Raw genomic sequence first — 26,862 nt, 5'->3', positions numbered from 1 at the left:
GAATCAACAAACATAGGTAACATTAAAATCACAGATCACGCCCCAGTAGAAGTCATCGTTAAAATAGGAGAAGGAACACAAACCACCCCATCATGGTCCTTCAGTCCCATCCTAACTACAAACAAACAAATTAGAGAGAGTCTCACAAAAACCCTCCAAAACTACTTCGAGGAAAACGATGTAGACAATATAACAACCCCCCTCCTATGGGACGCAATGAAAGCGGTCACCAGAGGAGCTTGCATAAAAGAGAAAACATTCCTTAAAAAACAAACCACCTCAAAAATTAGCAAAATAGAACAAGACATCACAGTCCTCTCATCACGCTACAAACAGGATCTAAAAAACTCCTCAAACTTATAGAACAAAAAAGGAGAGAACTAGACTCCTTAGAAATCAACAAAACAATGATCAACATTCTATACTCTAAACAACGTTTCTATGAATATGGAGGGAAAAACTCCAGATTACTAGCAAATAGATGTAGGAAAAAAGCACTCAAAACAAGAATACACTGCATCACCAAAAAAGACGGCAACATAACATTCTCCCCCAAAGAAATAATCTCAGAATTTGCAGAATTCTACTCCAACCTATACACCTCCCATAACCCACCAGAGAGGGAAATCAAAAAATTTCTAGCAGGACTGACCATGCCTACCCTAACTGATGAGGAACAGGAATTCATGGACAGCCCTATCACCCCAGAGGAAATAGATGTGGTCCTCAAAAATCTGAAACCACACAAAGCCCCAGGCCCAGACGGCTTCATAGCAGAATTCTATAGGAAATTCAAAGAACCCTTGATGCCTTACATGACCCGCCTATTCAACGACATCATAAAAGGGGGTCCCATCCCCAAAACCTGGACCCACTCCAAAATAGTCTCCATCCCAAAACCACTAAAAGATAGCCTCAAAGTAGAATCATACCGCCCAATCTCATTAATAAACCAAGACTACAAGATATTCACATCAATCTTGGCCAACCGCCTAAAAATCTTCCTACACAAGTTAATAGCCCCAGACCAGACTGGCTTTGTCCCTGGCCGCAATATAACAGACCCCATCAGGAAACTACTGAACCTGATCGAACACAGCAAGGCAACGAAACTCCCATTGACAATTATGTCCTTAGACATCCTCAAAGCCTTTGATTGCTTAGAGTGGAAATACATATTAGCAGTACTAACTAACATGATATTTGGCCCCAACTTCCTACAAATCCTCAAACAAATATACTCCCAAGCCTCAGCAAGATGCAGAACTAATAATATGGATTCTAATACTATAGCTATCCAAAGAGGCACGAAACAAGGATGCCCACTGTCTCCCTTCTTATTTATCCTGGCTCTGGAACCCTTAGCAATCCGCATCCGAGCAGCCATAGACATCAAGGGAGTGGAAATAAAAGGCAGAACCTATAAATTAGGGCTCTTTGCAGATGACCTAATGGTCACAACACCAGACCCCATAAGCACAGCAACCTCCCTAATCAGAGAACTCAACACATTTGCAATGGTGTCGGGCCTACAGGTAAATTTCACAAAGTCAGAAGCTATGTGCTTCAACACCCCTCCTCACACCCAAAAAGAACTCACGAAGGTCACCAAAATAAAACTTTGCCACACCAAGTTCAGATACCTAGGGGTACAAATAACCAGAAACCTCAATAAATTGCACCTCCACAACTACAAGCCCCTGTGGCGACAAATTAACAAAGACCTAAAGAGATGGAATAACATGAATTTCACTCTTTCAGACAAAATAGCCATGATCAAAATGATCACACTCCCAAAACTAACCTACCTATTCCAAACCCTCCCAATCTGGATCCCCCCAACCCAACTCCGCAGTTGGCAGAGAAAACTACACTCTTTTATTTTCTCACATAAAAAACCAAGAATAAGCCCCAAATGCCTGCACCTCCCCACCTCAGAAGGAGGATGGGGAATCCCCAACATAGAAGCATATTACATTGCCAACCAAATACGACATATAATCCCATATATACTCAAAGATGAGACAAAACAATGGGTACACCTAGAGAGGGACACAATTGAAAATACCTGCACCACAGCATACCCACTCCTCCCAAACAAACTAAAGAAAATCCCCACAACACTCAACAGGTACACACAGACCATGCTCAAAGCATGGAAAACACAAATAGGCAAACTATCCCCAACCCCATCCCCACTAATCCCCCTGGCGTACCACCCATTATTCCACCATGCAGCACAAAACCTCCAGATAAAAACCTGGCGAACCAAAGGCTTATATCGCCTAATAGACTTTTATAAAAATAACAAACCTTTGTCAACACAAGAAATACAAGACAAACTAGAAGACACCCAAATGCCCTGGTTAACACAACACCAACTACATGCCCTCTTAAACAACCCAACCGTAAAATTAGCAGCAACTAGGCCCCTGACAACCTTCGAAAACCTCCTCCTAACAACAAAGGGAAACAGTAAAGGGACAGTATCCGCAATATACAAAATACTACTCCAAAATCCCACAAACCCCCTAGACGCAATCAAAAAACAATGGGAGAATGACATAGGCTATGAGATTAACCCCACGCAATGGACCAGAATGTGGTCTAAACCTCCCTTTAAATCCATATCAACGAAAAGAAAAGAACTCACACTGAAACTCACCTACAGGTGGTACCTAACACCAAGGAAACTAGCGCTAATATGCCCAGGAACCTCACCAAAATGCTGGAGAGGGTGCACCTCCACAGGCACATACCTCCACATGTGGTGGGAACGTCTCAAAATCCAACTATTCTGGGCAACAGCCATACGAGAAATATGTAAAATAACTAAACAAGTATTAGATATCACCCCAGAATTGGCCCTACTAAACATCTTCCAAGACAACAACGCCCATTTACACCACAAAGAACTCATAACCCACCTACTTTCAGCAGCCAGAAACACCATAAGCAGACACTGGAGAGACCTGTCAGAAGTAAGCATGGACCAATGGTACCAAATAGTATGGGAAACAGCCCTACTGGAAAAATTAACTAATAAACTGAAACTGACACGGGGACAAACAGAAGAAGACACCTTCACCCCGGTATGGCTCCCCTTTATCACATACACAGCCCAACAAGACAATGACAATAATCCACCAACAGCATACAAATCAATATGGCTAACCTGATCCAAAACACCCACCCACCCCACTCACACACGAAAACAAAGATCACCACAGCCAATCACAAACAAACAATCACACCCTAGGCCAACCCCAAACTCTCTCACCACCAAAGGAACACAAGTGAACAACACAAACAACGCTGACACCAAACTCTACATACACTAAGCATAATAGAAACACCGCCACCTGACCCCACCCCCATTCATCTTCCCTCCCTCCACCCCCTTTCTTTTTCCTTTTTTTTTTCTTCTCCCCCTAATGCCTCAACAAATGAAACGGATTTGTAAAAATGTTACATGGGGGGAAAAAATACGAGGCATTACACTTCTGTAAAACAAGAAAATCCTAAATAAAATATTTTTTAAAAAAAGAACACTATCCAACCATCTCGTCCTCTGTCGTCCCCTTCTCCTTGTGCTCTCCATCTTTCCCAACATCAGGGTCTTTTCCAGGGAGTCTTCTCTTCTCATGAGGAGGCCAAAGTATTGGAGCCTCAGCTTCACAATCTGTCCTTCCAGTGAGCACTCAGGGCTGACTTCCTTAAGAATGGATAGGTTTGATCTTCTCGCAGTCCATGGGACTCTCAAGAGTCTCCTCCAGCACCATAATACAAAAGCATCAATTCTTCAGCGGGAAGCTGCACAACTTGTTCCAAATCTGTACTGTCCTCCTGCTGGGAAGTTTCAGGCTCCCACCATTCCTCCTCAGCACGGTCCCTGACACTATTGCACGAAAGAGTTGAGCGCATACCAGAACTTTATTTGTGGGCAAATCAAGTCCATTAAAGGGCTCTGCTCCCCCAGTGCAACCATTCTTATCTATTCCTCCCTTTCCTAGCTCATATCAAACTTTTACAATGGCACGTATCAACAGAGGAAGAAGGCCAACGTAGATGAAGAAGACTATATTGATTTCCTCTACACTTTCACCATTGCAATCTATTCCCTTGGAGGCCTGATTGGGTCCCTTCTGGTCAGCTTCATGGTGGACAGATACGGCAGGTAAAGAGGGAATATGTTTATGGGGCTATGGCACAGGGGTGGGTCCTTTTAGGCTTTGCAGGCCAGATGCTTCTCTGGTTCTGGCCTTGGAGCTGCTTGCCTGTCAGTCGCCAAATGTCACAATGGCATTAGGTGATTGGGTGCTTTGAAGTCCCAATGTCAAGACTTCAAAGCGTCACACAGGAGCCCATGGTGTGCTCTGAAGTGCCCAAGGCTTCTGTTTTAACCAAGCTGATGGGTGGTAGAACCAATGTCTGATTTCCCTTGCCAATGCTACTTTAAGGCTCCTCCCCATGCATTGGCAGCTATGCCTCTATCTGCCCCACACCTGACGTTACGTATGAGGTCAAGCAAGGACAAGTGGGTGTGGTTTGAGGGAAACAGCCTCATAGGCCAAGTCTGCCTGTGGGCTGGAGATTCCCTGCCCCTGTGTAGTGGGGTAGGAGGTGTTTGTTAGGGGACATTTGGGGTGGGGAATGCAAACAGATGTGAAAATGTGGAGAGCTGAAAAAATAGGAAATGGAACTAAACAGATTTGCCCATCCCTAGCCAAGATGCAAAAGCAACTTAAATAGAAATACTTGCAAGTATCAGATTGGCTTAGGATTTAAATATGTGATGTTATAGAATAATATGTTTAAAGTTAATATGAAAAGAAAGAAAGATGTTACTTGACTAAGTAAATTTTATAAGAAATTAGTTTTGGAAAACCGTTACAATGATACACATTGAAACTCAGCCAGGGGGATTCGAGGAAGTCACTTCATAATGTTAACAAAAGTGGAATTATTACAGTTAGGATTTATGTTTGTTTGTTTATTTATAAATTTGGAAAATCAATAAAAAAAAATGGGGGGGGGATGCAAAAGCAAGTTGCTAGTCCATGTGAAGTTGGCAGCTGAAGTCTCGGACGTCAAAGGAGGGGGTTGAATGGGGTTTACAGTAGTTGGGGGTTTCCAGGAGCTCTCCTGCCTTGCATAGCTCCTTGTCCTTCCCATAAGTAGACCAAATTGCCCACCAAAAGACCCTACTGCAATTCAATAGCTCCTCTCCTGCTTGTTTGATGCTACTGTACATGTATTGGCTCCCTCTACCTCTCCTACCCCTTTTCCCTGTCTTTTCAGGAAAGGGGCCTTGGTAATAAATAACATTATGTCCATATTCTCTGCTGGTTTCATGGGATGTTCTGCTGTGATACATGCCTATGAATACACCATATTTTCACGCTTGGTCACTGGAATGTGCTCAGGTGAGAGAGGGCCCTGGGCTTAGTGGTTTTAGCAAAGCCATTTAAATAATGCAAGGGGCATTATCAGGGTTCAATTCCAGCCAGGCAGGAAGCACTGGAGGAGGGTTTAAAGCTGGGATGGTGAAGGGTGTGCCCTGGGGGGGAGGCGTGCATCTTGGGGAGAGTCCTGAAGGCAGATAGAGAGGCTTGGGGTGCTGCATTTGGTCCCCAGCCCAAAGATTCCTTGCCCCTGCCATCAAATATTTATTGATTATTGCAATGTCTATTTCATTCCCCAAAAAGTAGCTATTTAAATGCCTGTTACATCATGGACCAATCTCCGCTGCCCAACATGCAGGGGCACAGAATGCCACTCTTCAGAATGCCACCCAAAGCTGGGGCGAAGATCAATTGGCCACGTCCTCCCAGCGGGAGAACCTCCCATGTTCCTTGAAAATGTTGCCGTGTCCCATCCATGCTGTTAACTGTCCCTTTGTCTACCATCTAACCAGGCATGTTCTCCTGCATCGTCCCACTATACCTTGGAGAGATATCCCCTAGAAACATGAGGGGGTCCATTATGACGGTCCCTATGATCTTTGTCACCATTGGCGTCATGGTCTCACAAATCCTTAGTCTTCAAGAGCTTCTCGGGACTGAGAAAGGTAACCTTGGCAGATCATCGCAAGGGATGTTGGAGAGTTTCAGCAGAAACGGAGGAAAAGGAAGCAGGACTTGCGGGTGCTGCTGGCCAGGATGGCGATGCTCGGCCTCCACAGTTCCAAATACCTGTTGCTGGAAGCCACAGGAGGGGAGAGGGGTCGAATCCTGCTTGTGGGTTTCCCACAGGAATCTGGTTGGCCACTGTGAGATGGGGATGCTAGACTAGATGAGCCATTGGCCTGATCCAGCAGAGGTCTTCTTATAATCTTATGTTTATGTGGTGATGATGATGAGGATCAGGGGAGCCAACTTGGGCCTCAGATTATGGGTGCCCAGTGTGCATGAAGTCATGATGTCAGGTTGTAATGTGATGTCATGATGTCACGCCCGCCCCCTGGCCTCAGAACGTGATTTGTGGTGGTACCAGAAGTCAGGTTCCAAGACCTCGCAACACCTCAGAAAGCCCCCCAGTTTCTGTTGCCACTGGAAGTTGGGTTCCAAGGTCTCAGAAGTTCTCAGAAAGCATCTCTGAGGCCTTGGAGATGCTGTCTGAGGCCTTGCAAGACCTCAGAAGTTGTGGGGGGAGGCCCTGTGGTGGCATCCAGAGCCCCCCATAATTGGCGCCCCTGATGATGCTAATTTTATTATTTGTATGCCACCCATCCGACTGGGTTGCCCCAGCCACTCTGGGCGGCTCCCAACAAAGTATTTAAGCACAATAAAACATCAATGATGTTTGTTTATCCATCCCATGACTGGACTGGAAATCAATCAATCTGGCAAACTTAATCATTGTTGCCGTGGCTTTCTATTTGCAAATGATACATCATGGATTATGGTCCATCCATGTCAAGGTGCTGGTTGTCCAGGAATGTACAAAGACAAGGGAATGTTTTTTACCGTCCTATTTTTATTCAGTATTTACAGAGAGAGGCTATAGAACCCAGCCTCTTGGATATTGGCATTGTCCCGAGTGAATTTCCACCACCCGTCTCTCTCACTTCCTCATTTGTCACTTCTATGGGTGCTGCTATGTGCCCTCTGTCTTTGAGCTCTTTGCTCTCCTCCTTTCAAGGCTCGCCGGGTTCTGGGAGAGGGTAGGTCTGGAATGGTTTCAAAAGACACTGTGTCTGTCAGCTGTTGCCCCATCTGCTGCTGCTTCCTCCTCATCCTCCTTCTCTCCCATTATTTCCCAACTTTCCCCCTCATCTGCCTCAAATCCCTGCTGTCAATCTAAACTGTCTTCCTCTTCTCTGGAAGGGTCAGGCTGGGGAGGCGGTCTCCACCATTCCTTCTCCGCTCATCCCTGACAAACCATTCTGCAATTTGCATCGAGTTTCCTTGGCACCGAAACAAACAAAATGTAGTAGCGTAAAGGCAACATAATTTGCGTCATTAATTGCACAAATGCCATGGGTTACATAATTCCCACACAGTGGACAGCGAGAGGGGAAATACTGTTTTTGGCAGAAGGCAAACTGCAGAGGAAAGGAAACAGTGCAGCTTGAGTTGGAAAGAGGGCGGAAAGGAAAGGGATGCCTTCTCTCACCCCCTGTCATAACTGCATCTTCTTGTACAGGTTGGCCGCTATTGCTGTGCTTCACTGGAATCCTGGCGGTGTTTCAAGTCATCGTCTTGCCCAGCTTCCCCGAAAGCCCAAGGTTTCTCCTGATTCAGAGGAATGATGAGGTGAAAGCCAGGCAAGGTACAATCGCCTTGAGTGCACAGGACCATTACGGCATGGGGACCCTACACAGAGGCCTGTGGGAGTCTCTGGGCAAAGGCTGGCAGCTCCCGCTCTCTCATATGCAGCACTGAGGGAGCATCCTCAGACCTGCAAGGGGGGCGAGGAAGATAGGAAGCTTCTCCCAGTCCCACCAAGAGATGCTGGGGACTGAAACTGTGGCCAGAGCTGGCCCAGCCATTGGGCAGGGTGAGGCCATTGCCTCAGGGAACAGAAGCCCTACCAGGTAGCACCCCTATGGGCACCCTGCCTGCCCTGCCGTCTCTGCCATTGGCTCTGATTTCAGGCAAGATCTCACACGATTTGGAGTGAAAGCTCCCCCCCCCAATCATTGCAATCTTCCTTGAAATCAGCGCTGGTGGTGGTGGTGCTTCTTTGCCGGTGGCAGAGGTGGCAGAGCAGGCAGGGGCAGCAGGAGCAGCAGGGCAGGGTGGCAACACATAGGAACATAGGAAGCTGCCTTATATATTCTGACCATTGGCCCATCTGGCTCAGTAAGAGGAGGCATTGTCCACACTGACTGGCAGCAGCTCTCCAAGGTGTAAGGCAGGGATCGCCCCCCCCCCCGGCCAATCCTTACCTAGAGATGCAGGGATTGAACCTGGGACATACAAAGCTCTACCACTATTCTTCCGCATTGTTGTTTCTTCATGTCTTCCTGCCTTGGTGGCTCAGCATAAATCCATTCCCTGCTCCCTTCCAGTCTTGCAGAGGCTGAGATGCCATGATGATGTGGAGAGTGAGCTTGAGGAGCTCCACCAGGAGAACGTCTCGGTAAGGGTGGAGAAGGAGATGAACGGGATGAAGCTGCTGTGCAACCAAGCCATGCGTTGGCAAATAATCTCCGTGGTCATCCTCATGAGTGGCCAACAGCTCACAGGCGTCAATGCGGTAAGAGAGGCAGCTTCCCAGTTGGGCTAGAAGGCTGAGCGAGTGTTAATATTCATCCGAACGACCACTCATGCAGAGATGCAGCAGGGGACCTCCTTCTCTGTGTGGTGATCCCAGCTCCCAGAAGACTCTAGTCCAGGTCTAAGGCACCTGTGGACTCCCAGTGGTTGCTGAGCTACGGCTCCCATAATCTCTAGCTATTGGCCAGGATTGCAGGGGCTGATGGGAGTTACAGCTAAGCAACATCCTGAGGGTCAAAGTTCCCCCATCCCTGGACTAAAGGCTCCTGGAAGCTGAGAACATCACCCAGAAAAAAGAGGTTCCCTGCTGTGTCACTGTATGAGTATCTGCTTTGGCTCGGAGAAAAGGCGAGGGATAGGTGGCTCAACAGAGTTGCATAAAATTATGCAAGGTGTGCAAAAAGTAGAGAGAAGTTTTTGTCCACCTCTCAGCTACAGATGGAGGATAAATTTGATTTGGCCTTCATTTCATTGCAGACTTGCCTGATTCATACTTTCCAAAGCAATATCAGAACTAAAAGACAGCCCTCCATCAAAATCTGCACTCCTTTGAATTTTGCAATGCATTTCTCTGTCGTGCTAACATGTCCAAAAGTGCATACAGTAGGATTAAAGTGTGTCTTAAGGTGCATCTACTGGTGAAAATAACAGGAAAATGTGTATTATATTAAATTGCCTTGCAGGTATGTGCATATTAGGGAAAACTATCCAAAAATATGTTTAATTGGGAGAAAAATGCACTAAAATGCTGATTAATTTTTAGGAGGACTTAGCAAAAAAAACCAACAACATGCTGGTGAAGAATACATGTGTAGGACTGGAACTCCAACTTGGAAAAATGAGAAACCGGGAGAAACCAAAATGGACAGATTCAGCCATCCCTAACCACAAGTGCTGGTGGGATTTTGACTACAGCTCCCACAATCCTCCCTGATTCTTGGGCCATGCTGGCTGGGGCTGATGGGAGCTGTAGTCTAGCAACATCTGGAGGGCCACAGGTTCTACAACTGCTCTGGAGTTTGCAGACACATGGGTTAATGACATGTTGCAGAATACAAATACCGTATATATATATCCCAGGATGCATTTCACTCGGTCCCACAAAATGCTGGCAGTCTGGGAGTTAAGAGCATCAGAACATGAGAAGAGCCTACTGGATCAGGCCAATGGCCCACCCAGTCTAGCATCCTGTTATCACAGCGGCCAACCAGATCCCTCTGGGAAACCCGCAAGCAGGTCCCATGCCCAAGAGCCCTCTCTTTTCTTGAGGTCTGCAGCACCTGGTAGCCATCATGGCAAGCAGCCATTGAAAGCCATGATTTTGTCCAATCTTCTGCCATCCCTTCCTTCGGTTGGAGGGCATTCCATAGTTGTGGTTTGCTTCCAGGTGTTCTATTACTCAGAGAGAATCTATGCAACTTTGAGGGTCAAGAAGCAGGAAGCCCGGTATATCACTGTGTTGGCAAGTATTTTCATCGCAATCTCGCTGATGATCGTGGTAAGCCTCTCTCTCTCTCTCTTCCTAAAATCAAAAGTTCCAATCTGTTTCAAATGGTGTTAAAATTGCCACTTCAAAGAATCCCTGGGGGAACCCTTATAGGACATGTGCAGATGCTCCAAGTGTCCCTATTTTCCAGGGACAGTCCTGGATTTACAGAAGCTGTCCTGGTTTTCCTTAGGATGTCCCTATTTTCATCAGAGAAATATTGGAGGCTAAAGTAAAGGTAAAGGACCCCTGGACAGTTAAGCCCCATCAAAGGTGACTATGGGGTATGGAGCTCATCTCGCTTTTCAGGCCCAGGGAGCCGGCGTTTGTCCCCAGACAGCTTTCCGGGTCATGTGGCCAGCATGACTAAACCGCTTCTGGCGCAAGGGGACACCGTGACGCAAACCAGAGCGCACAGAAACACCGGTTACCTTCCTGTCGCAGCACTACCTATTTATCTACTTGCACTGGAGTGCTTTCAAATTGCTAGGTTGGCAGAAGATGGGACAGAGCAACAGGAGCTCACCCCGTTGTGCGGATTTAAACCGCCAACCTTCTGATCCACAAGCCCAAGAGGCTCAGTGGTTTAGACCACAGCGCCAACCACATTGGACGGTATATGGAGTTATGGGACCCCTGAGCCATCCGAAGGCAGCCCTGTATATGGAAGTTACAGAAAGGTAGCCGTGTTGGTCTGCCATAGTCAAAACAAAAAAATTTTTTCCTTCCAGTAGCACCTTAAAGACCAACTAAGTTAGTTCTTGGTATGAGCTTTCGTGTGCATGCACACTTCTTCAGATACCACACTTCTTCAGATACACTGAAACAGAAGTTGCCAGATCCTTTTATATAGTGAGAAGGTGGGGAGGGGTATTACTCAGAAGGGTGGTGGGAATGGGTGATTGGCAGATAGCTGTGATGAGCCTGTTGACGACTCTTAACGACTGCAATAGGTCTTACAGGAAAAAGCAAGGGGTGAGAAGGTGAAAAATGGCTTTGTCATGTATAATGAGATAAGAATCCAATGTCTTTGTTCAGACCAGGTCTCTCCATGGTTTTAAGTTTGGTAATGAGTTGCAATTCAGCAGCTTCTCTTTCCAGTCTATTTCTGGTATCTGAAGAAGTGTGCATGCACACAAAGCTCATACCAAGAACTAACTTAGTTGGTCTTTAAGGTGCTACTGGAAGGAAAAAAAATTTTTGTTCTGTATATGGAAGTTACCTCTGTTGATTCCTGGTGGCCTCATTTTATTCTCTTTCTCATTTCTGTACGCAAACTCTTTCTTCTCTATACCCTCTAGGTTTATACAGTGGATTTAGTGGGGCGAAGGATCCTCCTCCTCACTGGATTTGCGATATGCAGCATCCTCTGCATTCTGTTAACCATGACCCTCGAACTTCAGGTTTGCTGATCAAAACCTGGTGTGATTTAGCCAGTGTCACCAGCAAGGGAAGGGCTGTAGTTCCATCACAGAGCACCTGCTTGGCATGCAGAAGGTCCCAGGTTCAGTCCACCGCAGCATCCGAAACCCTGAAGAACCACTGCTGGTCAGTGTAGACCAGGGTTTCCCAAACCTGGATCTCCAGCTATTTTTGGTCTACAGTTCCCATCATCCCTTGACCACTGGTCCTGCTAGCTAGGGATGATGGGAGTTGGAGTCCAAAAAGAGCTGGAGACCTAAGTTTGGCAAAACCCTGGTGTGGACCAAACTGAGCCAGATGGAGCATTGGTTTCCTTCAGGATAAGGCAGCTGAAAATCCACTCAGATTTGGTGTCAGGTGGAAGAGCGGGAAGGAATGTTGTTGGCGGGTCTTTCCTGCAAAAATGTATCTGGCTCTTGCACTCCCAATGCATTCCCAGCCCTTGATGCTCTGCTGCAAGTGCCTTGGAACATAACCCCCACATAAATGCCGAGTTGCCTGGATCTTAATCCAGGGGTGGGGTCCCTCAGGCTGGGGAAGGGGCGCAAATGTGGCCCTCTGGCTCTCTTTGCCTGGCCCTCAGAACGTTCGCTAGGCCACACCCCCTCTCACCAGGCCACACCGCTCTCTGGCTGTGCTTTAACCAGGAGGGTTTTTTGCCTGTCCAGAACGTGTCCTTGAACCCTGATCATGCCTCTCGCTTGTCTTGATGGAGTTTAGAGAGACATGTGTGAATGTGAGTGAAACCAGCCTACTGGGAAAGGGAGATTCCAATGGGCTCTCCTTCCCAGGAGGCTTTTTAATGTTGGATGGCCACCAGTCAAGGTTTCTTTAGCTGTGATTCCTGCATTGCAAGGGGTTGGACTAGATGACCTGGGGAGGACCGTCCAACTCTATAACCCCTTGTCCACCCACTTTTGCCTCTGTCCCACCCGCCACTGATTTGTGGTTCGGAAGGCCCTCAATCTGAGAAGTGCTCCTCCCTCCTGCTCTAATTTAAGACGTGCCAGGTACTCTCATTCATACATGTCTGAAGAACGCTCAACTTTTCCCCACAGGAAACCATGCCATGGATGACATACGTCACTTCAGTCTTTTTCCTCATCTTGATCTTTGGGCACATCCTTGGGCCAGGTAAGGACTCAGGTGACCTACAGAGTTCCTTCAAAGAGGCAAACAGGGTGGGCCGCTTGTTTTATTTCTGTTTAAGTGTTTTTTTTTTAAAAAATATATATTTATTGAAAAACAAAGAGTACATAATTACAAGTGCACAGAGTAAGATTAGACATAAAAAGAAGGAAAAATGGTACCCATGTAGAAAACAAAACTAATAATAATAATAATAATAATAATAATAATAATAATAATAATTCTATATATTACAGAAGAGAAAAAGATACAGAAAATTGTTATTGTAGTTAACCAGACCATAACCTAATACAGTGGTACCTCGGGTTACAAACACCTCGGGTTACAAACACTTTGGGTTACAGACTCTGCTAACCTGGAAGTGGTACCTCAGGTTAAGAACTTTACCTCAGGATGAGAACATAAATCGCATGGTGGCGGTGCAGCACCAGCAGGAGGCTCCATTAACTAAAGTGGTACCTCAGGTTAAGAACCGTTTCAGGTTAAGAACAGACCTCCGGAACGAATTAAGTTCATAACCAGAGATACCACTGTACAGTAGAGTCGTACGAACACCCCGGAACTCGTACGTTTTGGCTCCCGACAATCGAAAACCGTGAGTGTTCCGGTTTTCGAACATTCTTTTGGAAGCCGAACGTCCAACGGGACTTCCACGGCTTCTGATTGGCTGCAGGAGCTGCTGCCACCACCAGGTTTGTACTCGAGTCAATAAGTTTTCCCCAGTTTTTTGTGCTAAAATTAGGTGCCTTGGCTTATATTTGGGTCGGCTTATACTCGAGTATATACGGTATTTGATTTTTAGAAGACATCTGAAGGCAGCCCTGTTTAGGGAAGTTTTTAATGGTTGATGTTTTGTTTTGTTTTTAATATTTTGTTGAGAGCTGCCCTGAGTGGCTGGGACAACCCAATCAGAAATAATAATAATAATAATAATAATAATAATAATAATAATAATAATGGCAATGGCTCCCCTGCAAAAAGGATCCTGGGAACTGCGCCCTCAGTGAGCTACCATACTTAGCAAACTACGGTGGGAGTTTTCCAGGGAACTTTGCTACTATTTCCCACCCAGTGATCTACACTCATGGTTTATAACCTTAAGGAAGGGTTAAGGAACGATTTTCATAACGTAATGGACACATTATGTTTTCCTTGTAACGTGAATAACGTGTTATTAAAATGTGATACCTGAGGAAAAGACGTTTTTAATTTACCAGTATCCCCTGTGACGTTTTAGAACTATATATCGTTCTAATAATGTTTAAAGGGTCAGTGTAGATCCAGCCAAGGTTTGAACTAGGCACATGAGAGCTCTTAACTGCACCAGTTCCTTTTGAATCGCTATGAATGAATGAGCAAGTCCATGAAAAACAGCCTTGAATCCTTTCTTCCCCGCCCAGGTCCCATACCCAACGTGATCATACTGGAGCTGTTCCTCCAGCCATCCCGCTCCATAGCCTTCATGCTCGGGGGCTTTGTGCACTGGTTCCTGCACTTCATTATGGGGATGATATTCATTCAGATAGAGGTGAGTTGTTTGGGTGAGAAGAGGGGGTGGTCTGAACTGGTTCGGGAGCACAGGAAGACGCCTTCCATTGAGTCAGACCATTGGTCCATCTAACTCACCCAGGTGAGGAGCTTTTGGCCTGCCAGGTGTTGCTGAAGGTCTTCCCTTGTAGGCTCGTCAAACCAGAGTCTGCACATCTTCCAGAAACTACAAATGATGTCGAATTTTTTTAATGAAACTACCTGGAGGTGGACATAATATTTCTTACCTATATATTGCATTTATATCCCACCTATCCTCCCAGAAGCTCCAGGCGGCTTGCCTGGGTCTCCCCCGCACCTTTCCATTTCATCCTCACAAAAACCCTGCAAGATACTTAGGCTGAGGGTTCATGACTGGCCTAAAGTCGCCCAGTGAGCCCCATGGAGCAGTGGAGATTTGAACCCTGGTTTTCCCCAGCTCCCGGTTCAACACTATAACCACTCCACCCCACTGGCTGTGTACCAGGGGTAGGGAAATACTGGCCCGCAAGATGTTGCTGAAATAAGTCCTACTCCAGGGAGAGCTGCTGAAATTAATGGACCTTAGTTAGCCATGTCCATTCACCTCATTGGGTCTACTTCGAGTAGGACTATCTGTATATGTGTTGTTGCTGGCATCTCGAGAGACAATGGAGCAGGGGGTGAAGTCAAGTAGCACCAAAGTGACCTCTCTGGGGTGTAAACCTGGGTAGAGTGTATGGAGCTCCTGAGCTGCCAAGAAGTCAAGACACTTGACATCATCAGCCTCGATGATGTGGTCCAAAGGAAAGCAAAGTAATACGCCGGGCACCAGCTTGGCTGCAGGAGTTGCCAGAAGGAGGCGTACAAGGCACCATCCAACTGTCTTAGGGACTCCATTTTGGATTTGTGTAGGGTTTTCTCCTTAGCCTTTTCTTCTCCTGAAGATATCCCACAAGGTTGCAGCGGTTTAGGACAGGGGTCAGCAACCTTTTTCAGCCATGGGCCTGCCCACCGTCCCTCAGACCTTGTGAGGGGCAGGACTATATTTTTTTTGGGGGGGGGGGAATGAACGAATTCCTATGCCCCACAAATAACCCAGAGATGCATTTTAAATGAAAATCACACATTCTACTCATGTAAAAACACCAGGCGGGCTCCACAAATAAACCAGAGATGCATTTTAAATAAAAGGACACATTCTACTCATGTCAAAACATGCTGATTCCTGGACCATCCATGGGCTGGATTGAGAAGGCGATTGGGCTGGATCTGGCCGCCGGGCCTTAGGTTGCCTACCCCTGGTTGTGGAGAACAGTTTTCCTTCTCCTAGATGGGTTGTCTTCCCAGGTTGGCGAGTCCTTTCCGCTCCTGACCGGAAGTTGGGTTCAGGGGGCTTTCCAAGGTCTTGGAACCTGATTACCACCGCAATTCAGTTTCCGAGGCCGGGGGTGTGTGTGCATGACGTCATGACGTCACGTTACAACCTGACATCATGACTTCATGCACACTGGGCACCCATAATCAGGAGCCCAAGTTGGTTCCCCTGATTATCATCATCATCATAATCATCATCACGTAAACATAAGATTATAAGAAGACCTCTGTTGGATCAGGCCAATGGCCTATCTAGTCTAGCATCCTCATCTCACAGTGGCCAACCAGATGCCTGTTATATATTGTGGTTATGCCCATCTCCCTTCCCACCCCTCTCATTTTCTTATTTCAACGTTCCTTTCTAGACACGGATTGGTTCCTACACCTTCCTCCTCTTCTGGCCTCTCTGCGTGTTCAGCTTCATTTACATCTTCAAGGTTATCCCAGAAACCAACGGCAAGACCTTTCTGGAAAACAAGAAGTACATGTCGTCAATGGCCAAGAAGGTGAAGGTCCAGGTCCAGTTCCCAATCCGGCGGACGTCACAGGTATTTTTAATCTTTTGCTGGAAGCCGCTCAAAGTGGTTGAGGAAACCCAGCCAGATAGATGAGGTATAAATAAATTATTATTATTATTATTATTATTATTATTATTACTATTACTATTACAGGACAAGGACAGAAGGCGGTCAACACGCCACAGCGTCAGAAGCGACAGCGTCAGAAGGGATAGCATCAGACCCGATAGCGGCAGACGGGATAGCATCAGACCCGATAGCGGCAGACGGGATAGCGGCAGACGGGAAAGCGGCGGCAGACGAGAAAGTGGCGGCAGACGGGATAGCGTCAGACGGGAAAGTGGCGGCAGACGGGATAGCAGCGCCAAACGGGATAGCAGCGCCAAACGGGATAGCAGCGCCAAACGGGATAGCAGCGCCAAACGGGATAGCGGTGGCAAACGGGATAGCATGAAACACAAAGAAAGCCTCAAAAGAAAACAAAGACCATCCGCCGTTTCTTAATGCTACCTGCCCTTCGCTGGTATACGAATGACGGTTGCTTCTCTTCCTATCCAAAGCCTACTCTTTTTCTGTTCAGACTTTTCTACTCTCCTACCATGAATTACTGCTATAATTATATTACCAAATACACACCTAATTGTAGAGTCAATTATATATCTATATATAAAATCACATTAGAAACAGGTAACAAAGAAAAGACAATCATTCGCAAACACCAGAGTGAAATACTTTATACAGCAGTCCCTCACTTTACTCAGGGGTTCGGTTCCAAGGGTTTCATGTACACATGAAAATCAAAGCAAAGCAAATCCTTGGAGCTGCGCCACTCCTCCAGCAAGGCAGAGAGCTTAAAGGGTCATTTTGTATTGGGTCAACTCAGGGTTACCTGACACAAAAAGAGCTTTTAAGCTCTCTGACTTCCTTGCGGGGTAAGGTCCTCTCAGAACGCTGGCTCTGGAAGGCTAGGAATGCTCGCATGAGACCACGCGGGGAACTCACATTGCTCCGCAAGATCTCATGAGACATCCCAGTGCTTTCCAGAGTTGGTGTGCCCAGCGGGTCATGACCAGCAAGCTTAAAAGCACTTTTCACACCGGGTGGCCCTGAACAGACCTGGCACAAACAGAGCTTTTAAACTCTTCACCCTGCTTGGGACTTGACTTGTGCAATTTCAACCTCCCAGGATTGAACTCACATGCAAAATGAGCAGTTACTCTTTTCCATATCTACTTCTCCTACAGTTCTATTGTTCTATCTCATTCAAGGATTAAAAGGTATTAAAGAACAATTAGAAGGAGGTATATTCTCACACACCGAGTATTACTCATTGCCTTTTTGTTCTAAGTCAGTGTCAGGTTCCCATCCCAAAACACAAAGTTTCTTACTTGAGAGTAAAGGGGAGATCTTTATATAGGATAACAGCAGTATTGACTCAACCACCAAGCACTGGGTCTGGAGGTCAGGATTTTGAGGTAGTCAAGATCCCAAGGTGAGTGGGCATGGCAAGAGGTTCATAACCAAACAGACACTACAAAGATGTCCCTACAGTTGATGTGCTCTTCCCGCCAAGCTCTTAAAGACAAGGCAGAGTGAGCTCATGCACAAGACTCTCTTGCCCAATGCTCTGGGTGAGTGAGTCTGATCCCACCTACAAAGGTGTCCCCAGGCTCTTGAAGATTAGACAATCATTTTCATTACATTTGGGACCCTAGTGGCACTGTGGGTTAAACCACAGAGCCTAGGACTTGCCGATCAGAAGGTCAGTGGTTCAAATCCCTGTGATGGGGTGAGCGCCCGTTTCTCGGTCCCTGCTCCTGCCAACCTAGCAGTTGGAAAGCACATCAAAGTGCAAGTAGATAAATAGGTACCGCTCCGGTGGGAAGGTAAACGGCGTTTCCATGTGCTGCTCTGGCTGGTTCGCCAGAAGCGGCTTAGTCATGCTGGCCACATGACCTGGAAGCTGTCTGCGGACAAATGCCGGCTCCCTTGGCCTATAGAGCGAGATGAGCGCCACAACCCCAGAGTCGGTCACGACTGGACCTAATTGTCAGGGGTCCCTTTACCCTTTACCTATTATAGCCCACCTTTCCTCCAATGAGCCCGAGGTGGTGTACACAATTCTACCTCTCTTCACAACAACCCCATGAGGTAGGTCAGGCTGAGAGATGGTGACTGACCCAAGGTCAGCTAGCAAGCTTCATGGTCAGTTGGGCGTTTGAACCCACGTCTCCCAAGTTCTAGTCCAGCACTCTAACCATTACACCACCCTGGCTCTCAGTCTCCAACTCTGCCTCCACCCCTACCTGTTCAGCCCCTCCCCCTTGCTGGTCAAGAGGGGCAGGGGAGAGTCAGCAGTTCTGCCCCCCCCCCCGTACCTGACACAGGGACCTTCCTCTGCCATCCCTAGGTACCAATCTTACAGCCCACCACCTGCTCCTCCTTCTTCCTCCCATCTTGGGCTGCCAAACCAGGCCAGATTCCAGGGCCTGCCAAGGATATTTTGACACCTGAGGCAAACCACAAAATGGTGGGGGGCACCTCCCAAAGGGCAAAAGGGGTGAGGAAAGATCTAATATCAGGAACAAGGAAGAAATAACAATCTGTATCAAAAGCAAGGGTGGGAAGAGATGAGCAGTGCCTCCTATTTGCCAAGATGCCTCTGTAATAATAGTAATAATAATAATAATAATAATAATAATAATAATAATAATAATAATAATTTATTTATACTCCGCCCTTCCCAGTTCAAAAACCGGGCTCAGGGCGGCTAACAACAAATTTAAAACACTTAATTGTAAAAGCAGCATTAAATACAGCATAAAAACATGAATAACAATAAAATTCAAAATTCAGAAATCAATTTAGGGGAAATAAGCATTAGATAACCCCCAGGGCTAGCTGGCTGAATTGGTCCTACTTGGGCCAGCGAGGAGGCCAGGGGAGAATTAGCTGTGGGGTCTCAGAGCGGGTGATCTTCATAAAAGGGGAGGGGGAAGGAAGGGAAGGGAAATAAAAGATCAGGCTGAATTCAAATTAAAGGCCAGGCGGAATAGCTCTGTCTTACAGGCCCAATGGAAGGAGGTTATATCCTGAAGGGCCCTCGTCTCATGGGACAGAGCATTCCACCAGGTCGGAGCCATCACTGAAAAGGCCCTGGCCCTGGTGGAGGATAGCCTGACTTCCTTAGGGCCTGGGACCTCTAAACTATGGTTATTCATGGACCTTAGGTCCTCTGTGGGGCATACCAGGAGAGGCGGTCCCGTAAATAGAGGTGGCATGGGGGGCTGCTGGCTTCAAGGAGCATGCTGGGGCTGTTGCTCTCACCATGGCATGGCAGCAGCCAATGCATTCGCTGGAGGCCGAATCTGCTGTCCCTATGAATGCTGCCTCCTAAGGCGGTTGCCTCAACTTGCCTCATGGTTGGGCCGGCCTTGCCAAATCCTCACAGGACTGAGGGGCCCACAACAGTAAACTTTGTCATTTACGTAATTTCCCAGTTCCCACCCCCCCAATCTACTGTAGCTGGAAGGTTTTAGTTTTTCCAGAATTGGGCCATGCATCATCATTCTCTTGCCCCAATCAGCACACTACTGAGCAGTCCTGTATTAGGGGCTCTTAGCTTCTTGTTTGCAATGTTTGAGATTTCCTGTGACTGCATCCGGGAGAACTGCCTACAAAAAACGTGTCTGTCGGGGGAAATTTGCCCCAAACCCCTGATGAATCTTTGTGAGGGCTTTAAAAATCAGAAACCGGTTTAATCCCCACAACAACCCTGTGAGGTAAGTTAGGCTGGTCCAAGGTCAAGCCCAATGAGCTTCATATGGTCAAGAGCAGGGGATCCGAACCCTGGTCACCTACGCCATGCTGGCTCTTTCGATGGGTCTACTCTGAGTAGGGCTCGGCTAGCGACAACCCAATAATAACAATCTTGCATGTGGCTGAGTTAAGGCCGCCTGGCATGCTCACTGCTCAGCTGCTCAGCCACAATGGGATCCTGGTATACCTAATTCAATCACCTGGCCTTCCAACTGCCAACAGCTCCCCCAAATGGAATCTTTCAGCATCCTTCCTCTGATTGGCTCTTGCAATACTGCCTGCCCTTTGATGTCTTTCTTTCAAGAGAAAACAGGGCGGGGCTGATTTCACCCCTCTACTTCCAAGAACAGAAAGCAGTGGTAAGTTTCTGTGCCTTGCATAGCTGTCAACCTTCCCTTTCTGGGCGGGAAATTCCCTTATTCCAGCGCCGTTTCCCGCTGCTTCCCGCTGCTATCTTGGATTGTTAGATATCCCGTAGACTGTCCCCGGGACAGGTGAGGCTGCTGATCCCTTATTTTCAAGGCTGCTGATCCCTTATTTTCAAATTTGAAAGCTGACAGCTATGGTGCCTTGAGGGGGTGGGTTGGCTCCCTACAGACAGACTTCACCGCTACCCACTTCTGGGACTGTTGACCCAATGGATTACCTTGGAGGACAACTGCTTCGGTTTTCCCTCCATCGTTTCTGACTTGGCTTAAATCTGGGAGTAGGAAACTTGTTGCCCCCCCCCCAGTGTAGCTGGACCACGACTCCCACCCCTGCTTCCTGTTGGCCATGCTGGCTGGGCCTGATGGGAGTTGAAGTCCAAGAACAGATGGAGCCCACAGGTTCCCTATCCCTGCCTTAATCAGTTGTAATAAAAAGCCAGAACAGGCACTCATGCAGAGACTGAGCAGGAAGCCTCCTTGTCTGGGTGGTGCTCCCACGAGTCTGCCTCTCTGTGTTGGTGATTTCTTTAAACATTCAGGAGACAAGTCACAGGCTTTAAGTATGTCCCTGCCACGAGCATTCACTACCACAAGACGTACCTCTAGCTTTTTAGAGCTTTTTTTGTTTCCCACCCTGGGACTGAAAATATTCAGTGAAAGTGAGCTATAAACACCACTATTAAGTAAGTAAGTAAGTAAATGCATTTTGCAGGAGGGTTTCCAGCACATAGCAGAAATTTAGGTTTGTGCAATTGAAGTGGATTAAAAGGCAATATCACCCCGGAGCAATAAACACATTTTTGAAAAGAAAAAAGGAACAGACTTTTTGCAGTTTGGAAAATGATGTGGAAATGCTTAGAAAAGTGTAGAAGGAAGGAATGCCTGACAAGCAAATCAGGCTGAGTGCTGAGCTCACCATCATATAATCACCCTGCGAACAATGTGGCGTAGTGGTTAGTGTATCGGACTAAGACCCAGATGGCCAGGATTCAAATGCCCACTTGGCTATGAAGCTCACTAGGTGACCTTGGTCACTGTCCTCTCAGCCTAACCTGCCTCCCAGGGCTGTCATGGGGAGGTGGAGAAACATATATGTCACTTTGAGCTTCTTGGAGATAAAGGTGGGATGTAGACTGGATAACTTATTTAAAAAATAATAAGTGAGGAGGGTGGTGAAATTAAGTTTAAAACGTTTGAAGAATTGCCAAGTATGTTAATAAACTGGTTGCAATTTTATCAACTAAATGAATTGTTTAAAACAGATAAAAAGTTAGGTTTTGGGAACCAATCATTCCAATTGGAGAAAGACCTGCTAGATAGTAATATTAAGGTAATTTCAGAAACGTATAAGATAAGCAAACAAAAGATGAGCAAGTGAAATCTTCTATGATACACTGGGCAGTGGATAGCAAATATGTATAAATCTGAATCGAATATTTGCTGGAAGTGCAAAGAAAAAGAAGGTACCTTTTTCCATATGTGGTGGACTTGTTAGAAGGTAAAAGCCTCCTGGGAAATGATATACAATGAGCTGAAAAAAATGTTTAAGGTAACTTTTTATAAGAAACCAGAGGCTTTTCTTTTAGAGATTAGAGATACCTAAACAATATAAAAACTTGTTTATATATGTGACCACAGCTGCTCGTATGATATTTGTCCAAAGATGGAAAGAAGACAACGTCCCAACCAAAGAAGAATGGCAGCAAAAAACTATTCGAATATGTAGAAATGGCGAAACTCACCAGAAGAATAAGAAGTCAATACGACAGAGTTTTTGATTTAGAGTGGAAAACGTTTATTCAATATTTTATAAACTATTGCAAACAGATACAATCATTAGCAGGTTTAACATAAAGACGTGCAGTGTGATAAAACTAATTTCGAATATATGGGCTAACTAATAATTAGGCTTAAACTGGGAGTTGCAGTAAAGATACTATAAATATAAGAAACCGCAGAAAGGGAGGAGGGAGGCAGAAATGGAGTTTTGAAATTTGATGTAAAACAATATCTTTTTTGTTTGATGGGAAATGGAAAATGATACACACACACACACACACACACACACACAAATATATATAGGAGAAAGGTAGTATATAAATGCAATAAAAAAAATCGATAAATCAAAGTGAACTCTCAGCAAAGACAGGTGATTGGCATACATTTAAAGGGGACTGTAGCTTGTAAAGGGTTTGGGGAACTGTAGGTCAGTAAGGGGCAAACTATAGTTCCCATTATCCTTTGGCGGAAGCCATAGGGTTTAAATGTGTACATAGCCATAATCAAACCCCTGCAAAAACAAATCAGGAGGGATGCCCAGTAAACAGGTTGTCAGGAGGAGCTGTCCATGGACCATTTAGTCAAGCATAGGCAAACTCTGGCCCTCCAGATGTCTTGGAACTACAATTCCCATCATCCCTAGCTAACAGGACCAGTGGTCAGGGATGAAGGGAATTGCAGTTTCAGAACATCTGGAGGGCCGGAGTTTGCCTATGCCAGGTTTAGCTATTCTTATGTTCTTAAAGAAGTTGCAAGAGATAATAACCGCCTAACAAAATGTCCCTCTTCTTTCCCCCACAGCTGAGACTCAATTATGAAAACTACCAGAAGAAGCATTGATAGCAAGGCAGTGCCGGAACCAAAGCCCGTAGTCCGCAAATGGGTGAGTTTGGACATGGCCAACTCCCTGCAATGCAGGAATATGCAGCTGTCCCACATGGGGATTGAACTTGCAGCATTGGCATTATCCCCACCATGCTCTAACCGTCCAATTTGACCTAAGAGGCCATTTTTAAAATTCAACCCTCCCACATCAAACAAGTGACATCACACAACCAGAATACTGGGGAGCGTTCTGCTGTTGCACTCAGGTCCTGCTACGTTCTTTTCTAAATGATGCTGCCGGCTCCCAGAAGCCTTTGGTACAGCAATAGGGGGAACTGTGGGCCTTCTAGATACTGCTGAACCGCAGCTCCCACTAGCCCTGGCTATAGACCATGCTGGCTTGGGGCTGATGGGAAATGGAGTCCAGCAATACCTGGAGGGCCACAGGTTATATCACCTTGCACCATAAACACTCCTCCTATGAGCAGAACTCTGTCCACACTTGCTTAAGATCCAAGCCATTTGTCTTTCAGTAACTATGTCCTATGCATTGATGGGGACACGGGTGGTGCTGTGGGTTAAACCACAGAGCCTAGGGCTTGCCGATCAGAAGGTTGGCGGTTCGAATCCCCGTGACGGGGTGAGCTCCCGTTGCTCGGTCCCTGCTCCTGCCAACCTAGCAGTTTGAAAGCACTGCTCTTGTTCACCAGAAGCAGCTTAGTCATGCTGGCCACATGACCTGGAAGCTGTACGCCGGCTCCCTCAGCCAATAAAACGAGCTGAGCGTCGCAACCCCAGAGTCGGTCACAACTGGACCTAATGGTCAGGGGTCCCTTTACCTTTACCTTATGCATTGATGAACGCTTTGCCTGACAGCTGCTCTTATCTGCTGCTTTGATTTCCTGTAGGAGGTGACAAATTCGCTTCTCCGAACAGTGCTGGTCACCAGCTTGGGATCTATCCAATATGGTTACATCCTCTGGGTAGTCTATTCCCCAGTGTTGGTAAGAGGACCCTGCGGCACAGGCGGTTTCTTACAACAGGGGCTTCTGACTAAGCTTCTGGGAGTTAGCAAATCATGGAACAGTAGAGTAGGAAGAGACCCCCAGCGGTCATCTAGTTGAACCCCTTGCGATCCAGGAATTACAGCTAAAGTCATCAGAGATATATTCAGGTTGTATCTAGGGGTGGAGAGAAATTTGAAATAGTTTGTGTTTTAAGGGCACAACTGCCTAGAATACACTTTCCAAAACAGGTTGCCAACTGGAACACCCTTCAAAATTCACACTTCTCAGAATTTTGTGGTGCAGTGTTTCAGCTAGTGTATACAAAAAATAAAATGTGTATATTATTAGTGCAGATAAATGCATATATATTAGTTAAAATAAGATAGGCTTCCCACCAAGTTTTACTCAGCATAGTGCCATAGGGGTCTCCTAACAACTCTCAGCATCCTTAACAAATGAAATCATTTGGTGATGATGGAGCCTTGGTCTCTTGCAGCAAAAACTCGAAAGTGTCTAGTGGGACTTTAAAACAGGTGGGGAGGATCTTTCTTCAGCCCAAGGCTCACATTTCCTTCTGAGCAACCATTGGTAGATGCCGTTGGTGGACAAGGCTGGAGGAAGAACCATTTACAGAAAGAAGAAAACAATGAAATGCTTAGGGTTTTATTTTACAAAGTTGAAATAAACTATTTAAAACCTTTTTAAAAATTAAAATTAAAAACAAAGGTAAACCGAAAACCAGATTCAAACAGACACCAACGCTCTATGTGTCTGTACAGGCTTTCTCAAAAGACAACGTTTTTAGCAGTCGCCGAAAAGAATACAGTGAAGGCGTATTCAAGAGGCAGGGAGTTCCAAAGTGCAAATGCTGCCACACTAATAGAGAGAAGTTCTACATATGAGTATTATGTGGCACCTGCAAGGGTGCCAGTTCCTTCTGATTAGGATGTGTTGTGGATACACTAACCCTGCCCATGATATGATTTCCTCTCTTAGCTCCTGGAAGACATGGGTAACACTGCGAAGAATCCAGGAGAGCAGCAGTATCTGCTCTTCATGCTAGGCCTTGCCATCAGTTTGTTCCCTATTGGAGGCCTTACTGGAGCACTCATCGCAGGAGTCATGGTGGATGAATATGGAAGGTATATATAGATGACCTGGTGATTAGTGAACTTCCAGTCCTAATTTTGGACGTGGGGCAGGTGGGCAGGGGAGTGGGGCTTCAGCTGAGCCCTGTCTCCCCAGCCGAGGCTCGATTTAACTTCTGGATGAGGAGGTTCACCCTGTAAAAAGGCATCCCGCATTTTAACAAAAGATATTCAGCCAGACGAAGTAATGCTATCGTTTGGGTGGCATTCGACAAAGCAGACCCATTCAAATGAATGAGCCAGCCTGAGCGAGCCCCCCCCTGATTTCAGTGGGTCATCTCTGAGCAAAACTCAGCCAATGACTGCCATTAGATTTTAATCAGAAATGCAAGGAATCTTGCAAAAGACATATTGCCATTGAGATGGCTGGTGTGGATCAGACACCGCATCAAAGGAAAGGAAAGAAGTATCCAGCCTCTGCTTAATGGTTTCCCTCCCTCTGTGGACTTTCTCCATGCTAATAGGGCTGTGTACATAGCATGTATTCGAAGCACAAGGCTTTCCCCAAAGACTGCAGTGTACCTTTCACAGTGCTACACTTCCTGGCACCCTTAACAAGCTACCATTCCCAGGATTCTTTGGATTACAGGAACCACTGTTTAGAAAGTGCCCACGTTTTTATTTTTATTTTCCTATTCCCTCCATATCCCTTTTCCTTCCATGAATTTTGTTGTTGTTGTGGGCGGGGTCTTTTTGGATTGTAAGCCTGCAGATAGGGACTGGCTGCCTTGCTTTGGTTTTACTAAGCCTCCCTGGGATCCCTTTTGGTATAAAATTAAGCTGATCAGAATTAAATAAGTCTTGAAAATAAGTAGCCGGGTCGCCAGGTTATATGGCTTTATGATCCCAACTAATTCCCCTCCCCTCTCTGGTCCTGCACCCACCATGGCCTTGGATGATTCTTCTGGGATGAACAAGTTACACAGGTGTATCTTTGACTGAGCCGGGATTAGAGATTTAACACACAACCTCCTAAACTGCTCCTCCTGGCAGATCTTGCTTCCCCCAAAGGATGCAGGGAACTCTTCCAATCATTCCACATGTTCACTGGCCCAGTCATTCCCTCCCTTTCCCCACTCTTTCCAGGAAAGGCGCCTTGCTGATCAATTGCTTCTGCTCCATGGTGTCCTCTATGTTTATGGTTTGCGCCACTGTGGTGCAAGCCTTCCTGTTCACGATGCTTTCACGCTTCATCGTTGGAATAACCATAGGTGAGTTGGGCTACTTCCTGGATTTAGTGAGGGTGTGGGGTTATGAGAAAATTCCCTGTTCTGAAATCTGAGTTGGGAAGGAACCAGTGCGTGCAATTCAAAGACATATCAAAATAAAAACCTCCCCACCACCACCACCACCTCCATACACTGCTTTGGGGAGCCTTCAGCCCATGGGCCAAACCTGGCCCATCAGCAGTGATGTAGCTAACAATAATGATAGCAATTATAAATATTTTTTAAAAGACCGTTTAGAAAGAGCAACGGCACACACATCAGCCAGATTTGGATCCAAGACAGATACCAGCTGCTGAAATAGCAGGTGCCAAAAAGGCAATAGGGAAGGCACCTGCCTGATACGCAGTGGAAGGGAGTTCCAGAGGCTACATGCCACCAAACTAAAGGCCTGATTCTGGCCATCACGTGGAATGGACCTCCTGGTAGGATGGCATCTGCAGGATGCC

General features: G+C 46.4%; 3 protein-coding genes and 1 long non-coding RNA gene across 9 annotated transcripts in view; 3 read left to right on the top strand and 1 right to left on the bottom strand.

The window, feature by feature from the left end:
• Positions 1 to 16,816, top strand: part of LOC128419760 (solute carrier family 2, facilitated glucose transporter member 5-like) — a 23,846-nt gene extending 7,030 nt beyond the window's left edge. For 2 of the 3 annotated variants that reach the window (XM_053400852.1, XM_053400854.1), the window contains 11 exons: positions 4,014 to 4,177; positions 5,302 to 5,426; positions 5,918 to 6,070; positions 7,648 to 7,773; positions 8,516 to 8,703; positions 10,111 to 10,221; positions 11,511 to 11,612; positions 12,690 to 12,765; positions 14,181 to 14,308; positions 16,029 to 16,211; positions 16,335 to 16,816. In XM_053400852.1, the coding sequence (XP_053256827.1) occupies positions 4,014 to 4,177; positions 5,302 to 5,426; positions 5,918 to 6,070; positions 7,648 to 7,773; positions 8,516 to 8,703; positions 10,111 to 10,221; positions 11,511 to 11,612; positions 12,690 to 12,765; positions 14,181 to 14,308; positions 16,029 to 16,211; positions 16,335 to 16,685 (1,707 nt within the window). In that variant the 3' untranslated portion in view covers positions 16,686 to 16,816. The remainder of the gene's footprint in view (positions 1 to 4,013; positions 4,178 to 5,301; positions 5,427 to 5,917; positions 6,071 to 7,647; positions 7,774 to 8,515; positions 8,704 to 10,110; positions 10,222 to 11,510; positions 11,613 to 12,689; positions 12,766 to 14,180; positions 14,309 to 16,028; positions 16,212 to 16,334) is intronic. The other variant, XM_053400853.1, reaches the window with a different exon arrangement.
• Positions 1 to 26,862, top strand: part of ENO1 (enolase 1) — a 167,372-nt gene that overhangs the window by 13,245 nt on the left and 127,265 nt on the right. The window lies entirely within an intron of this gene.
• The window catches only part of LOC128419771 (uncharacterized), a 13,339-nt gene continuing 2,518 nt past the window's right edge, over positions 16,042 to 26,862 (bottom strand). For 2 of the 3 annotated variants that reach the window (XR_008331912.1, XR_008331911.1), the window contains exons 2-3: positions 23,878 to 24,213; positions 16,042 to 16,130 (exon numbers count right to left, since the gene is read on the bottom strand). This is a non-coding gene — a long non-coding RNA (uncharacterized LOC128419771). Of the gene's footprint in view, positions 16,131 to 23,877; positions 24,214 to 24,434; positions 25,042 to 26,862 lie in introns of those variants that run through there. The other variant, XR_008331910.1, reaches the window with a different exon arrangement.
• The window catches only part of LOC128419764 (solute carrier family 2, facilitated glucose transporter member 5-like), a 20,915-nt gene continuing 14,285 nt past the window's right edge, over positions 20,233 to 26,862 (top strand). Inside the window, exons 1-5 of one of the 2 annotated variants that reach the window (XM_053400863.1) lie at positions 20,233 to 20,359; positions 23,009 to 23,090; positions 23,941 to 24,036; positions 25,036 to 25,181; positions 26,274 to 26,398. In XM_053400863.1, coding sequence (XP_053256838.1) covers positions 23,022 to 23,090; positions 23,941 to 24,036; positions 25,036 to 25,181; positions 26,274 to 26,398 — 436 coding nt within the window. In that variant the 5' untranslated portion in view covers positions 20,233 to 20,359; positions 23,009 to 23,021. Of the gene's footprint in view, positions 20,360 to 20,381; positions 20,495 to 23,008; positions 23,091 to 23,940; positions 24,037 to 25,035; positions 25,182 to 26,273; positions 26,399 to 26,862 lie in introns of those variants that run through there. The other variant, XM_053400864.1, reaches the window with a different exon arrangement.

Source organism: Podarcis raffonei, chromosome 8, assembly GCF_027172205.1.
Source record: "Podarcis raffonei isolate rPodRaf1 chromosome 8, rPodRaf1.pri, whole genome shotgun sequence".
NCBI lineage: Eukaryota > Metazoa > Chordata > Lepidosauria > Squamata > Lacertidae > Podarcis > Podarcis raffonei.
This window is presented reverse-complemented; position numbering and strand designations above follow the sequence as displayed.